This window comes from Schistocerca nitens, chromosome 5 (genome assembly GCF_023898315.1).
Source record: "Schistocerca nitens isolate TAMUIC-IGC-003100 chromosome 5, iqSchNite1.1, whole genome shotgun sequence".
Lineage (NCBI taxonomy): Eukaryota > Metazoa > Arthropoda > Insecta > Orthoptera > Acrididae > Schistocerca > Schistocerca nitens.
In genome coordinates, this window is record NC_064618.1 from 132,129,256 (window position 1) to 132,146,015 (window position 16,760).

At 39.5% G+C, this 16,760-nt stretch overlaps 1 protein-coding gene across 2 annotated transcripts in view; it reads left to right on the plus strand.

Annotated features, from left to right (window-relative positions):
- Window positions 1-16,760, plus strand: part of LOC126260216 (cold shock domain-containing protein E1-like) — an 88,423-nt gene that overhangs the window by 24,189 nt on the left and 47,474 nt on the right. For both annotated transcript variants that reach the window (XM_049957513.1, XM_049957514.1), the window contains 2 exons: window positions 1,090-1,292; window positions 1,416-1,657. In XM_049957513.1, coding sequence (XP_049813470.1) covers window positions 1,090-1,292; window positions 1,416-1,657 — 445 coding nt within the window. The remainder of the gene's footprint in view (window positions 1-1,089; window positions 1,293-1,415; window positions 1,658-16,760) is intronic.

A 16,760-nucleotide genomic window follows, 5' to 3' on the forward strand; every position in this document is an offset into this window, starting at 1 on the left:
TTGCTATTTGGGGAGCAAAATAACTGATGATGGTCGAAGTAGAGAGGATATAAAATGTAGACTGGCAATGGCAAGGAAAGCGTTTCTGAAGAAGAGAAATTTGTTAACATCGAGTATAGATTTAAGCGTTAGGAAGTCATTTCTGAAAGTATTTGTATGGAGTGTAGCCATGTATGGAAGTGAAACATGGACAGTAAATAGTTTGGACAAGAAGAGAATAGATTCTTTCAAAATGTGAAGAATGCTGAAGATTAGATGGGTAGATCACATAACGAATGAGGAGGTACTGAATAGGATTTGGGAGAAGAGGAGTTTGTGGCACAACTTGACTAGAAGAAGGGATCGGTTGGTAGGACATGTTCTGAGGCATCAAGGGATCACAAATTTAGTAATGGGGGGCAGCGTGGAGGGTAAAAATCGTAGAGGGAGACCAAGAGATGAATACACTAAGCAGATTCAGAAGGATGTAGGTTGCAGTAGGTACTGGGAGATGAAGAAGCTTGCACAGGATAGAGTAGCGTGGAGAACTGCATCAAACCAGTCTCAGGACTGAAGACAACAACAACAACAACAGATGTTAATAAATATAAACACATCAATTATTTTGTAACATGCATTTTCTATTTGACATGTTCCACATCTATGAGAATCTTATTGCTGTGGCTACAGAATAAATGTCGAATCTAATTTAGTGTGTGTGATGTTTCCCGTTGGCTGTGGAGCCATTTATTTTTTTCCTGCAACACTCTGTTAACATGTTAAACACTGAATTGTACCTTTTTATAGTATGTGTCTTCAGTAAGCTATTTCCTTTGTGTGGTCTCTTTAATAACTCATTACATTATTTGCCATTATAATTTTTTACATCCTTCTGTAACACCATAAATGCACTCATATTCTTCTCCTTTGTTTTTTGAACTACAGTACCTGTGTTCCATTTTCATAGAATGATATGCTCTGTACATACAGTTTTATAAATGTCTCACCTATATTGTAAGGTGATATGCAAATGTTTAAAGGTAGATGTAGTTTCTGATAATTACTGATCTCATAGTTCATATATATTGAAGCGGAATGTTTTTCTTATAGGTGGACTTCAACATTAGCATGGTGAAACGAAATAAGGAACTTGTAGCAACAGATGTTCATGTTACAGCAAGGAGCCAGTCAAAAACTGGATTGGGTCGTTCAAACAGTTTACCATTGTGCCAGGGTTTTATTGCCGCTCTGAAAGATGGATTTGGATTCATTGAAACTCTTGCTCATGATCGTGAAGTATTCTTCCATTTTAGGTATTTATTGTTAGTTTCACAGAACACGTCGTCAGTTTTATTTCTAACTATGAAATTTAAATTTTCCTTGGTCCATGTATTTCAAGCTATGCAGCAAATTTAGAGGCATAATTGTCATTGCAGCAACTTTGATGGAGATAATGCAACCTTGGAGATAGGCCTTGAAGTTGAATATAACTTGGCAACAAGGGGGTCATCAGGCAGCTGTCTTACAGCAGAAAATGTTCGCATACTACCGAAGGGTACTATTGAACTACCTCCAGCTCAGGGAGATGTATTGAATGGTATTGTCATTCGGCCCTTAAGGAGTGTGAATCCAGATCAGAGTCAGTATGCAGGACTCATTCAGGTATCTACTGAAGGAGGTGAGTACAAAATCATTACTTCATTTGCACATCTTCAATCATTGCATCCAGTGTGATGATTATTGAACTATATGAAATAAAATCATTATAACTTCTGAATGGTTTGTGTTGGACATTCAAATTGCACTGTTGGCCACGGGGCATGCTGGGAATTAGTATGCACATGTGTGTGTGCCTTGTTGTTGTCGGACATTTCATTTGGATGGGTTCATCAGTAAGCAACATTGGCACATTTGGGGCACTGAGAATCCGCATTTCACGGTCGAGAAGTCTCTTCACCCTCAACGGGTGACCCTGATTTTGACAAGATGTGGTTCATGCAACACAGTGCTTGACACTATCGCAGCAGGAGAGTGTTTAATGTCCTGGAGGAGCACTTTGGGGACCACATTCTGGCTCTGGGTTACCCAGAGGCCACTGGCATGGACCTCAATTGGGTGCCATATTCTCTGGATCTGAACACATGAGACTCCTTTTTGTGGGGCTGTATTAAAAACAAGGTGTACAGCAATAACCCCAAAACCATTGCTGAGCTGAAAACAGCCATTCAGAAGGTCATCGACATTTGTCTGCACCACATCACCGCCAATGATGGCAGACACATTGAACATGTAATAACCTAAATCTGAATATCTGTAGTGACATTTACATGTTGAATATAGGGTGTGCATCCTGTAGTTTGTAACTAATTTTAAGTTTTTTTTTCATGTAGTTCAATAATTGTCACCCTTTCCATGTCAGTACTTTTATGGCCCAAGTTTCCTCTCCACATTAATCTTCATCCAAACAATTGAGAGCAAAATCCAAAACTTCCCTTTTTAGCCTTTAATGCATTTTTTTCTTCCAAATGTGACAGAACACTGGAACTAGCGTGTAGCTGTGTGGCTTTTGTTATGATGCAAAGTACTGAAAAGATCTGTATGTGAGCCATTGATTTTCACAAGTATTTGAAAGTTGTGTTTATTTCTTACAAGCCTAGCATTAATGTTTCAAATAGATATTTTATTTATTGGTATATGAACATGTGGAACAAAAGGTTAAAAAGTTGAAGTAGGCATTAATTCACTTGTAATATGAATTGTGTAGTAACTGAAGTATACCTACAATAAAAGAAACAAAAATCCTCAAGCAATAAATATCTTCTGTAGCAGCTTCAGAAAAAGAGTAGTGATTTCATGAAATGGGGTCTTATTCCACATGGAAATGGCAGGGAAGTCTTCAACCAAGGTTTATCCAACAGACATAATTGACAAGTTTATGTATGTAATGTACTTTAGACACCAACACCACCACATTGTATCTGAAAATAGTGAACAGGTTGTTCCAGGGACTTAGAGGATAATTCACAACAAGAACAAGGGATCATATTAAATCTTGCACAATTTGCGCACCAGGTATGGAGATGTGAATGGCACAGTGAGTAGCTGATGCTCCTGAAATAAGTGTGCAAATAATTGGAGCTACTGAAGGCAGATGCACTCTTTACACATTCCATTCTGTGCAAGCAACTGCCTTATCCCATCTCTCACACAGTGTGTGCAAGCTGTCATGACAAAAGATGTCCATACCATACCACATAACAGCTCTGCAGGTGGTTTCTAACATTGTGTGCTGGGGGTCCATAGTTAACAGCTTATATTTTATTTATGGACAAGTTTGATAATAAATTACCACACTAACTACATATGGGCAGACACAAATCTGTCAGCAATCATGGAAGCAGGGCATCAGGTTCACATTAGTATCATTGTGTGAGGTATTGTGGGATACAGACTCGGAGGACTGTACACTTTGCAAGCAAACTGACATGTACTTTCTGCACTACGAGTCACCTATGGAGAATGTGTCCCTTGCAAAAAGACTACAGATGGGTTTGTGCGCCTCATTTTTTACAATGCATACAACAGTACCTAGCAGAAGCATTTAACTGAGTTTTGTGTTGGTTGTGGTGGCGCAGTAGCATGATTCGTCACTTGATTGATGTTACCCTGGAGATTTCTGCCTATGGGGACATTAAAAAATGTAAATTTATTCCACTCCTGTCAAATGTGTGCATATTAAAGCAGTGTGTGGCCCATGCATGTGACCATATCTGAGGACAGCCAGATTTGTTGGCATGTACAGGTGGTAACCACAGTGAGCACAGTGCCCAGGCAAATGACTATCTTAGGATACAGTGACCCTTATCTCAACAATTAACAAAGGGATCCTGTAAAGTTATTTGCTATAGCTTAATTGAATTTCTATTCCATGTAATAGTCAGACTGTGTTGTTATAAGCAAGCCTTTATTGTCGTTGTATAGACACTTTCTGCAAGTTTTTCTTTTACATTTGGCTGTGGTGGGCTACTCTTTTAGTTTAAATGACCCACTGCTTCAGACTCTTGTGTACTGGATAAGAGGGTAATGCCCTGTATTGTTAGCCAGGAGAGTGCTGGAGGCAGTCCAGTGAGTAGGCAACGATTCAGGTGGTGCCTTCACGGTAGTGTGTGTTGTGAGAATTACTACATGTAGTTTTGTTTTTTTGGTCGAAGTCCTTCGAAGAATTGCGTGGTTAGATGTCATTGATTACAGCAATTAGCTTCTGCCCGTCGATGTTTGCCATTTCAGTGATGCGTATTTCTGCTGGTGTTAGCTGTTGTTAAGAGAATGTGAGCAGGTACTAAGAATTAATCTCTTCTGGTGATGTGTTGTTGTGCTTGCACCCTTCTCCTTGAGAGGTATTTGTTTGGCGTTTGTTGATCTGTAGTTAGTGTTGCTCTAGCTATTCTTTAAATATTTGTGTGTTTTTAATTGTTGTGCTGATTAGCCTGGCACCTATTAAGTCTGGTGTGCTTATGATACCTGTACTTCATTGTGATTTTACTATGTACATGTCCATCAGTGTTAGTAATATTCATGAGGAGTGGGTTTGATTTCCATATAGGCATATCCATTGGCTTCCCTTTGGTTGTGCAAACATTACCTTAAATTGTTTGTTGGTAAATAATAATGGAATAATGTCACTCTTGGTTATATTACAGCCCATCTGGAATTGAGTGGAGTTAGTTCACTAAATTTTTCTAGTAAGGCATTAGATGGTGGTGCTCATATTTATTGTTTAACCCATAGGTTTGAGTAATTGTTTGTGCTCCAGTGGGTTTCCAGATTAGATTTATCTTGGAGTCATTGGTTTTTGAATGTGTTAAGTAGATCATTCACAGGGGTATTCAGCTGGGAAGTCTGTTGGAGGATTAGTGGTGGTGTGATTTTTTTTTTTCCTTGTGAGCCGGTCTGTGGTGGTTATTTGCAGATCATGTTTAGGGTCATTAAGACAGTTCTGAATTGTAGTGGAGTTAATGACCGATATATGTTACTTTCGTTAAAGCAGCTCCTTTGCAGTATGTAGTTTGTGGTCTCCATATGATGAAGTATATAATCATACTTGAAGTTGGCCAGGTTTGCATTTCTAAGTATGTTATGACACATGTATAATCTTAAGCATTACAGAGCAGTATTTGGTGTGTAGTTAATAGCCGTAGTTGGTTGATGGTTCTGGTCACTGACATGGGTGTTGGTAGTTTGAGGTCATTTGAGTATCATGAATGGGTTAAACGCTAGCCCTCCACTCAAATATTGTTCTTGACACCAAGCAGGGGATCCACAGTTTGCATATTTCATTTACACGTAACCAAAGGCACATTGTAATGTTGGCTAAATTCACATTATGGCTATAACTTCCTTTAGTTCTTCTATGACTGTGTTTAGGATTGATTGTTGCCTTAAGGTTTTTAAAAAAAATTGTCATCTAGCTTTCATCATCGTCATTTTAATTGTGTTTTGTCTGTGCTTATGCATTAGTTCACACTTTTGTTGGATCTACAGCCCAAATATCGGTTATTGTCTACCTGCTTTCAATATTGTCACTGAACCTCGATGGACCCTTGCTCCAGCTCAGCCCCTTAGTTGGTACCTGGTAATTGATCACATTTGCTTTACTTCATTCAGAGAGGATGTGGAGAGTAGAGGGTATTAACTCTGACCTGCAAAAGACTGCCACAGAGAGGAGAGGCAAAAACAAGTGCTATCTTGTATTAAAATGCTGGCGGCCACACCTAGAAAGTGTTAATTGTGTCTTGTTTTTCATCCAAAGCAACTATAAATTTAAAACTGCTCTGCAAGGATAATAAACACTTAACACTGTATGTAAAAGGTGACTGCAAAAATTCAAACACAACATTACAAAAATCAATCTATGGCAATAAAACAGTTAAGTGTAGCACTGTGCCAGTATATTGTTGGAAAAATTTAAATCGGGTCCACTTTTTGACTAAAAACTTTTACCAATTCTTACCAGCACTTCTTTAGTACAATTTACCAATTCTTACCAGCGCTTCTTTAGTACAATTGAGTTCAATCTGTGTGTGTGTGTGTGTGTGTGTGTGTGTGTGTGTGTGTGTGTAAAAGTAATTTCTTTGCTTGCTGTGAATATTCTTATTGTTCATGTATGTAATGTGCTGCTTATTTCTGCTTAGATTTTCAAAACAAAAATCTCTTTTCATGACGGTTTATTCAATCTTGATTGTTCATATTATTTATATGAACTGCATCTGACAAATACAGAAAAATAATGACAAAGTTAATTATTGGTAGGGATAAAATTCTTGAAGAATAATTGTTTCACTGTTTTTGTGTGAATTATTTGGTATATTCCAGTATTTTGCAAAATTTTATTTTATTGCAAAAATTTCACTATGTACATTGTGAATCTTCTAGCTTTCCTGATGGATATATTCAATATGTGGCTCTCAGGTGTGCCACCAGATCATGTTTTGGGTGTCCCACATTACTTTCTCCAGGCAACTACTCTACATAATCAGGTGGTGGTTGATTGTTAATGATGGCAAGTAGCAGCTTCTGGTATCGGCTCTGTGATGGCCTGTTAGGGAAGCTTCATGCATATGAGTGGTAGAGTGCAGGCAGCTCATTGTAGCATGTTTGAGTTCCGTTCCTAAAGCTGAGCTGTGGCCTTCTGTGCTTGCACCAGGTAATCAGTCACTGTGGCAAGGCACCAAACTACAATTGTCACTGGAAGTACCCTCCTCTATGTTGCAATATAATTGTTATTGGAAATTGTTGTTCTTCTCTATATTTAATGGTGGCAAGCACAGGATTACAGGCCATACTTAATTTTAATCCTGAGTCCCTGTTTATTAGATTATATGGCACATGCATACACACAGGTGTCCAAAATTAAAACAACAGATGGAATTTTTGCAATGTTGCGTTTATTTCACCAGAAACCGTATAAACTGGTGATAGTAAAGTAGAAACAATATCAAGAATACAGAACGTAAACAACTGCAACATGCATAATTTTAGACAAAAGTGTTCTTCGTTTTATCCAACTTAAAGGATTTGCCCACACATTCCAGCAAGTGGTTAATATTCTCAGGATGGGATTTGACAATCTCTGGCAACAGTACAGGCCTGACAGATGGAGAATGCTGTGAATGATGTCGTCAGTCTCATGTTGAGGTAACAATGCCCATTCTTCCTGCAGAGATGCGTGCAACTCTTGAAGAGTGCTTGATGGATACTGATGTGATGCAACCTGTCTGCCTAGTGTCTCCCAGACATGCCATATGGGATTCGAATTGGGAGATCGAGTAGGCCATGCCATGCCATGCGTACAGTATCTTCTGTTTCCAAGTCTGGGAGTTCGAACATTATTGTCCATGAGTACATACCCTCCAGATGTGAATCCGGTGAGAATCACTCTCCAGACCAAATTGGGACTCGCCTGTGAGAAGTATATTGGCGCACTGTTCAACCATACAGGTGGCATGTTGACAACTCTACTCTGGACATTCCCTTGTGTTGTGAAGACATGTCAGAGGCACACATACAGCAAGTCCCCAATAATAAAGACCTCTCTGCTGGAGGTGGATACTGTGAGATCAGATGCCAATTGCCGTCATGCCCTTACAGTCTTCTTATGTTACTCATGATCGATCCTGCCCTGGTCTTCAGGATATAGTTTTGGTCTCTATAAACTGTCGCCACACCCAAGAAACAACAGAACAATTCACATGAAACCATCTGGCCACATCAGTTTCCGACTGACCTGCTTCCATTCTTCCTTTGGCCGTCCACCACAGTGTGTCTGGTAACTGTCTTCTCTGTATTGTATTACACTGTCTGCGACTGCGTACACAGCGATTGTGTATATGGGACTACCCCAAAGTCAGTACCCTTTTTGATAGGGACCTGACATCAGTGTTAGCATGGTTATATACTGACCAGAATGCCATCTTGCATGCAGAAGACAATAGTATGGATATCTATTGACAGTGTGTATGATTATATTGTGAATTAGACACAGTAAGGGGAAATAGCAGTTTGTTACTTTAATTTTGGACTCCAGTGTGTATTGCGCTCCTTGTCATATAGTGTCGGAAAGACAAAACTGATGGAAATTATCTTTTGTTTTTTTGTAACCATGCAGTGTCCTGTACTAATGCAATACTCTGCTATTGCAGATTTATGTGATTGGCCCCAACAGGTATGGTTGTCTTGCACTATAATACCTCTTTATTCAATATGTTCCAAGAAATCTCATCTACACCTTGTTTCCCAAGGTCATCTCTGACAGAACCTAACAAATTCCTGTTTCGCAGGGGGAAGAGAGATACATCAAATATCTGTGGATGGCTATTCTGATATTTGAGGAAATGCTGCCAAAGTACAGAAAGAAAGCTATGATAGTGGCTGCTTCTGCTTCTTCGGTTTGTTTCCTTGGCTGGACTCATTTCCTTTGAAATTCTGGAAGACAAATTCATTGCACATTCAACAAAAATCAGTTTACTCGAGGGAACAAAATGAAGAAACTGAAGCAGCCACTGTCACAGCTTTTTTATGTCCATTTTTGAAAATTATGTGCATAGTCAAGGAAAGTGAGTTCAGGAAATGTTCAGCTACTTTTTTGCTGTGTACTATTGGAAAATTTGCGAAGGTACTGTTATCTGACGGAAACACGAATTAAGTGAACTTTATGGTTTCGTTTGGATACTGCACAGTGCATACCTCCCTGAAGTGGATTTCACAGGCATGTGTACTGCCATGTCAGGAAACAAGTTGACATGGCAACTAGTATAGCAGAATTTATTCATACTACAAGGGCTGTTCAATAAAGAATGATCTCTCCTTTCCCCCCCACCCAATGTATCTTTACTCATCTTCATAATTTTGAAGGAGGTCCTTTTCAAAGTAGTCTCCCATAAATGCGATGCACTTGTCCCAGCATTTCTGCCAGTCTTCAAAAACCTGCTGGAAACCATTTTTTGAGCCTTCAAAATCGCATCCCCAGGCTTGCTTCTCATTATTGATAATGCCTCCCGAAGGCGTTTCTTCATGTTAGGGAATTGAAAAAAGTCACATGGGGCTACATCCGGACTATAGGGAGGGTGAGGGATACACTTCACATTGATTTTTGCAAGACATTCAGCAACAACATTGGCAATATGCACAGGGTGTATACGGTCCGGGAAAAATCCGGGGATTTTTTCATCCGAGAGAAAAACCAGGAAAAACCCAGGAATTTTTCATTGTTTTAGTTTGCAGTTAAATTTTTGTAATTCTGACTGGTTAGAACCGATACACTAACAAAGGATATTACTGTATCCCGCTACTGCAGAATAATACTGCAGCAATAACACATGAACGAGAGAAAAACCCGAAAATAAGACTTCAGTTGCAAAAGAAATCTGCTACATATGACAACAAAACACAGTGCTCATACAGGCATCTGCCAACAGCAATAATGTGTCAAAGGCTATAGGAAGACAATGCAATGCTTCATAACAAGAAGTTGCCTCCAATGAGCGTGGTGTCACAACTGTTTACATCGAGGCCCATGAGAAAGACAGGCCGCAGCGCGTACATCACGGAGGTAGGCCTGACCTCTCTCACTTGCTCAGTTCAGCAGACAAACAGTGTTTCAACACCTCTCAACTCGTAACTAGCTGTTGATGTACAAACAAGAACTGCATAGTCTACTGGAATCCGCTATTATGAAGTCTTACTGTTCATTAGACCTCCAACGATCGTAAGTCCATAGTCCTACTAATAATTTGTTATGGCTGTACTGTGGTACAACAGAATTAAAATTGTGTCATTACAATTATCGCTTGCATGAGGCATCATGTAAAGATTTAATTCTCGGTAGTGCTTAAACACCTAACCACGAGTTAACAGGTTTAGAAACACATTTAGTCTGCTAAGCTGAGCGAGCGCTTGAGCTCAGGCCTATCCTCGTGACGTATGCGCCGCGGCCTGTCTTTCTCGTGGGACTCGTGCTTACATTAGATTCGTTCGAGCAGTTGCGAGCGGGCCCATGCGCATGCGCAGTTGAGTCGCGCACAAGTAGTACCTTCTCCTGCTTCTGGATACAGAAGTGTAGCTGTTAGCTGTATCACCAGTAGCAGCAAGCAGCCATATGCTACCTGGAAAAATTATGCTGGCGCACACAAGCGGCCACACTCACGCATGTGGAACAGGCCCGAATTTAGGAGCCGGTGGGTGTGGGTGGAGGGGGGGGGGGGGGGTCTGTCCCAGATGGCGATTTGTTTCACAAAGCACCCAACATCCAGCGTTTTAAAATTATATGGGTAATCAACAGACGTTGATTACTCATATAATTTTAAAATGCATCCCTGCTGATTTTTTTAATATTTTTGAACACATTCTAAGTTAATTTCTGAATGGATCATAAGTCGATTTTTCAGTGTGTGCATAGTGCAGGTGATGTCTCTGCCAGAGGAATCCCGGTCGCATCTAGAAATAAACTTTCTTGCAGACAAAAGAGGCTGGGGCTATACTAGCTGATCGGAATAAAGCCGAATAGGTGAATGCCAATCTCTTGTTTATGTGGTTGACTGCGTTTGCAAATGATCAGCTTTGTTATAATTACTAGCGAAATCCATAGATTCATACTACCAGAATAGAAATAAACGACAAACAGGAATAACAGATAAGAAAAATTACGTATTATCTTCTCGGTGTATCCAAGAAAATGAAATTTTGACCGAGAAGTTTTGGCCAGATCGCTACACTAGTAAGAGCCAGATGCACAGTCCCCGGCTAGCAGCTGCTAAAGTTCAATTGTGGGAGTAGCGCGGAGAACGCGTTATATGAACACGTAATAATGCCTAACCGGAGAATAAACGCGGATAACTAAACCGGTGATTGTGGCAGGGTTGGTAAAGGTAACCAGAGAATGAGTCTTGACATTGGCAGGTATAGTTACAGAATTAGTGATAAGATTGTTTGTTAGAACGAGGAAGGAGAAGAAATGGGGACATCACACAAATCATGGAAGAATATGACTATTCCAAATTTATACAAAAATTTCATATTACTACTTTTTGATCTAAGGCTTGAGAAGCTGGAGCATATGAATAAAATTTGGAACTATTTCCTAACATAAAACTTTTTGCTTTTAGTAGGCGTAATAGGCATTTGGTATTGGTACTTCGTGAATTATATTCTCTCTTGCTGTAAAAATGACCATTTGTGCAAAAACAGTCTTGTTTATTTGGTGTGTGTTACAATTGCTGCAATATTACACAGGCCTGTTTCGTTTCATCTAGCAGACAGTGACGAAATAGACTAATCAGATCGTGAAATCACACCAGTCTTGGGTACTAACTTTGAAGTTTTTCAGTATTAGACGACATTTCGATTTTTCACGTAACATAACATTTGACGAACTTTGATGAGGTAATAGATTCCTTCGCAGAAAGGAAAGCACGCCATGTAAAGCAGTAGCAAGATTAAAGAGAAAAAAATGCTAGGGCCTAAGCAGTAAAGAAATGTGTACTGTCTTGCTTATCTCTTGTCTTTATGGTTTTACGTATCCTACATTTCATTTTATGTCACACAAAAACAAGGCAGTAAAGAGTGCAAATTTTCTGAAGAGTTCTTGTTCTCCCAGTTACAAACAATCCCAGCCAGTATTAATTGTGATGTTTTAAAGAGTGGCAGGATGTCAGTGTCGCTGACTGGGAGCAGGAGAGGCACCACAGGGCATTTTAATTTCCACTGTCGTGAATATAGTTTGATGATCTCCATTACAAAATATACACCTTTGAATTCCACAAAGCGAAATGCAGTGACACGTGATAGAAGACTGCCATGTGAAGAGGCATGGCACTGCACTTTGGCACACAGGAGACCAAATAACGTCTTACAATTCCTCGAACATATATGTTTTATATACCAGAATATTCATTAAGATGTGCACTACAAAATTAATATTTTTTTGAAAAGTTGATTTTTTAAATCTTTAGAGTTCTCTCTCAAATGTTGGGGCAGGGGGGGTTAGGAAATATTGTAGATCTGAGGCAGATGCGCAGAGCCGTCTTGAGTTGTAGTGGGGAGGTGGGTAGTCTCCACATCACCTGTGTTTACGTTTAGTGATTTTGCTGTTTTCTCTTCATATGCTGCTCTCACGTTAAATGAAAACAAAACGGATTTCTGTGGCCAGGAGCTATCAATAGAATTAAAATAAATTCACATAATTATGGAGGGCTAAAATTTGATTAATTTCAGGTCTTATTTTACTTCCACCTTTCTAGCAGTCAAGCATTAAACGCCTTGCTGAACAATGAAGTTATTTTTGTCGTTTAGCTAAAGAAATTTGGCTTTTATTAATATTTTCTGCTGAGGCAGTCCGTTTATTTGAAAGTGTTTAATTCCACGCTGTCGGCTAGTTTCAACTGTTCGCTGGATTTCGAGAGCATGTTTTCATCTTCTGGCATGTATGGCATTATGCCATAGTAAAGAACCAAACGTGAGATAATACAGTACTGGTACGCAAAGAAAATTTACATCCCAAAAACAACACTAAGAAGCATAATATCAGGTCGAGGCCTGCTTCATTGGGAATCTGGACATGCCAGTGTGTACTATAAGCTGAATTGTGCATTTTAGTATGCTTCATGACATTCCGATGCTCTTGGAGTATCCTCTGATGTCTTGTTTCTTTTATGGCATAATGTAAGATCTTTTAACGTTTACGTTTATGAACATAGGGGCTCCCTGTGTAATCATAGCTGCGCAAGTGCGGTGATGCCTGTTATCTGGCACTCTCTGGCAACTACTGAAATAAACACATTTCTAACAAGTCGTGGGAAAATATTGCAAAATGTGGTTTGAAAAGCGTTAAGCATAGTTAACAACGGCATTGTGTTGGACCACTCATTGCGTGCAATGAGTTGCACGCCAACAGTTTCATATATGACTGTAGACACAGTGACACCAGTATACACTTGTTTCGTCGTTTTGTGGGTTCCTGAGTCATGTCTGAAATGAAAGTTTTGCCAGCTGCACGTCACACGAGTTGTGATGTAGTTAAAGCTTGTTGCGTGGAATCGCTACATAAGAATAAAAAATAAATAAAAAATACGTTTAGAGTCATGACTGGATGGAAAAAAGACGTCAGTTAGGTTGCTCAGCAACCTTGCTGAAATAATTTATAATGGATGGCCCACGAAGTTCTTTTACTTAGCTTAGAATGTTACCAGAACTGTTCACGTTTCTTCTAAATAGAGTTAATTAAGCAATAATGAAAAGACACTGTAATGCATGAAGCAATGTCGCCAGAATTGAAATTACGTCTCGCATTGCATGCATCACAATCAAGAATACTTGGCATGCTAGAAGATGCAGTTTTAGTTGGTGGTCACTCTTTTTCATTAACACCAATAATTATTAACACAACAGTAATAATTATTAACATTAACAGCAATAATTATTCAAAGCAAGCCGCATTAAGAAGAGAATGGTTTGCAAATTACTATCTCGAAGATAGATCTGTAGTGGAAATATTTCTAAATTCAAACATATGTGAATGGGGAGCATGGTACGACGTTTTGAATAGATGAATATTGAATAAAGCATGCAGCTTCTTGACTTACGTAGCTTTCCCTCCTGTCAACAAACCGAGCAAGGTGACGCAGTGGTTAGCACACTGGACTAGCCTTCGGGAGGACGACGGTTCAATCGCGCGTCCGGCCATCCTGATTTAGGTTTTCCATGATTTCCATAAAACATTCCAGGAAAATGCCGGGATGGTTCCTTTGAAAGGGCACGGCTGACTTCCTTCCCCATCCTTCCCTAATCCGATGACACCGATGACCTCACTGGTCTCCTCCCTCAAAGCAACCCAACCCTTTCAACAATCGTCCTTTAAAAAAGGGAGAGAGTCGGCCAACTCGAACCATGGGATTTTTTAGTCTTGTAGACACGAGCATTTCCACAGCCACAATTGTATTTTTCTTAATTCAGTTGTATATGTGCTCCTAATTCAATAAATTTTGCCCTGCAGCTCAGATATTGTCAAACCATCTGTATTTTGATCGCACATGACGGTCTCAGGAGCAGCAATATGTTGCTTATATTTTTGTAATCGACATTACTGAAATCCCACAGACACATATACAAAGATATCCAAAAAGTGAACATTATTGTCCGTTCCTCACTTCATATTTCAGTTTGTCCGCACTCTATGAACTCACATAACCTCAAAACTCATGCAACTAGTGTTGCCAACACACTGAAAGTGTTCAGTTTCGCCAATGAGTTGGGCAAACACGCAGCACACATATGGAGTGGCCGGTAGTTCAGTTGCTTGCAACCTAGTGTCCTCGTGTAAACTAGGCTTTACTTTTCAAAGTAAATTTCCTTTTACGCAAAATGAATAATATGCGAGAATGTACGATGAATTTCTGAAATCACAGAGCGGTTGACTGTGCTTTAAAAATCAACTTTAGTGGACGAACAATTTAGAAGAATTTCGAGCCCAGAAGATCAGACATTATGTCGTTATTAAACATTTTACTGGCACTTTTGTGTTATGTACCTTAAGTGTAACACGCACAAAGCTTCTCTTGCAGCTTATTAATCTATAGATAGTGGGGAGCGAGCTTGGTGATTACAGCAATAATCACTCACACTTCCATCACTTACTATGAATACTTATATTCTCGCAGCGTATATACAGTGCGTGTCGCATAGAGTTCGTACTTAAGAGAAAAGATATGGCAAAGACATAGTTGTTCTCTCTGTGGTAGGGTATTATTGGGGGGTGAGCCAATGATTCTACTTCCCCACAAATCTTAGAGACCAATATTATATGTGAAAGCTTACTGTAGCAACACTATGTATATTAATTTAAATTATTAGCTTTTCCTGTTTGTGTGTTCGCGCTACTTAACATTGATGTTGCTATTGGTTGACGACATCACGTGTTGTATACTCTGAATATCTGCTGTCATCGGCTGACGAGCTGATGTGGCATCAGCTGTGACTGGCTTACAAAAGCGCATTGCAATCTCGATTTCAATGCTTCAGAAAGTAACATGTGGTGTTTTGTGGAATTTGCATTTATACTTTCGTAATATGAAAATATACAGTGTACATGTTGCTGCACATCAAAGACCTTCCCAAAAAGTGCCCCCCGCCCCAGAAATTTATTTTTTAAAGTGCCGAGAAATTCTATGCCAGTGTATAAAACCATAGCCATTCGAAGGACTAATAACTTTTACAGTTTCGAGGGAAAGTATATTGTCTCTTAACACAGGAAAAGTGTATTTTCAACTGGGAGAAAATGTGTTTTTAACCAGGAATTTTTTTGCTTGTCCGTGTATACACCCTGGTGCAGCAATGCATTATCATGCTGCAGCATCCAGCCAGCTTCACGGAAATGTGGTCTTTTGCGCTTTATATGGACTTGCAATGTTTTCAGGACATCCCTGTAGTATTGTCCAGTTACTGATGTGTGTGTGCAGGTACAACATGCTGATAAACCATTCCTTGAATATCAAAGAATGGGATTACCATAACTTTATCAGCAGAAGCAACCACTTTCGCTTTTTTGGAGGTTGGTGAGGAAGATGATTTCCACATTGAGCTTTGCTGTTTGCTCTCAGGACAAAAAAGATGTAGCCAAGTTTCATCAGCAGTGATTACATTTGAAAGAAACTCCTGATCTTCCTCTAACATCAACTTTAACTGCATGCAGACCTGCATGTGAATGCCCTTTTGTTGAGGAATCAACAGTCTTGGAACCCATCGCGCACAAACACGTGTCGTGTAATTTTTCTGTCACCAACATGTGGGTGGCACCCAATGAAATGTTCAGTATTTCAAAATGTGATCTTAAGGTAATTAATTGATCCTCACTCACAAGAGTTCTCTGTAAGAGAAGGAACTGGAGCATCGGATTCACCTTCTTTTGAAATTGATCGTCTCCCTTCTTTAAACATTTTAAACCACCTTCGAGCTCTGCTGTAGGGAAGAACAGACTCTCCATAGACCTCCTGTAACATTGTATAGGCCTCAGCTGAAGATTTGTTTAGACAAAAGCAGAATTTCAAAGCCACATATTGTTCCTTGTGTGTTACCTCCATTGCAACGGTAGGCAATACTGAACCTGTCTGACCTTGCCTCCTCCTGTCACATTGTATAGGCCTCAGCTGAAGATTTGTTGTTGACCTTGCCTCCCTCTCACAGGCGGGAACCAGGAGTCCCAACAGTGAAACTGATACAGCGTGTTTGTTGCACATTAAGCTAACAGAAGATCATAAGATTAAATTTTAGCACAAGAAATTATTGAGCTTGAGGTGGGGAACTTAAATTTACTAGAACATTTCATCTAACAAATTCATTGCAAATACAATTAATGAATTGTTTTGCTTTTCCTCCACATTTATTTAAGTTACGTTGTTCGTTGACTGTTAGTGTGCCATGAACATTAGACCCAAAATTACTGCCTTGTCAGAACTATGTAAAGAATCTCCAGGCCCATTATCAACTGCAGAAGTCTCATGTTCATCACCAGTAAAGCCTGCAAAGGATGAGTCGAATGAGAGGGGGATAAGGCAGTCCTGTGTTGAGGATTAATTCATGTATTTTCTGAATCTATTCCCCTCTCCCCAATATTAGAAAGCATCTGAACAGGATTCTTCTAGAATGTGCAGGATCTCTTGTGCCTCATCCAGTTGCCGTTTAGCCATTTTACTATTGAAGAAATTTGGAAAAAATCTTTAAAGAACGTCACGTAT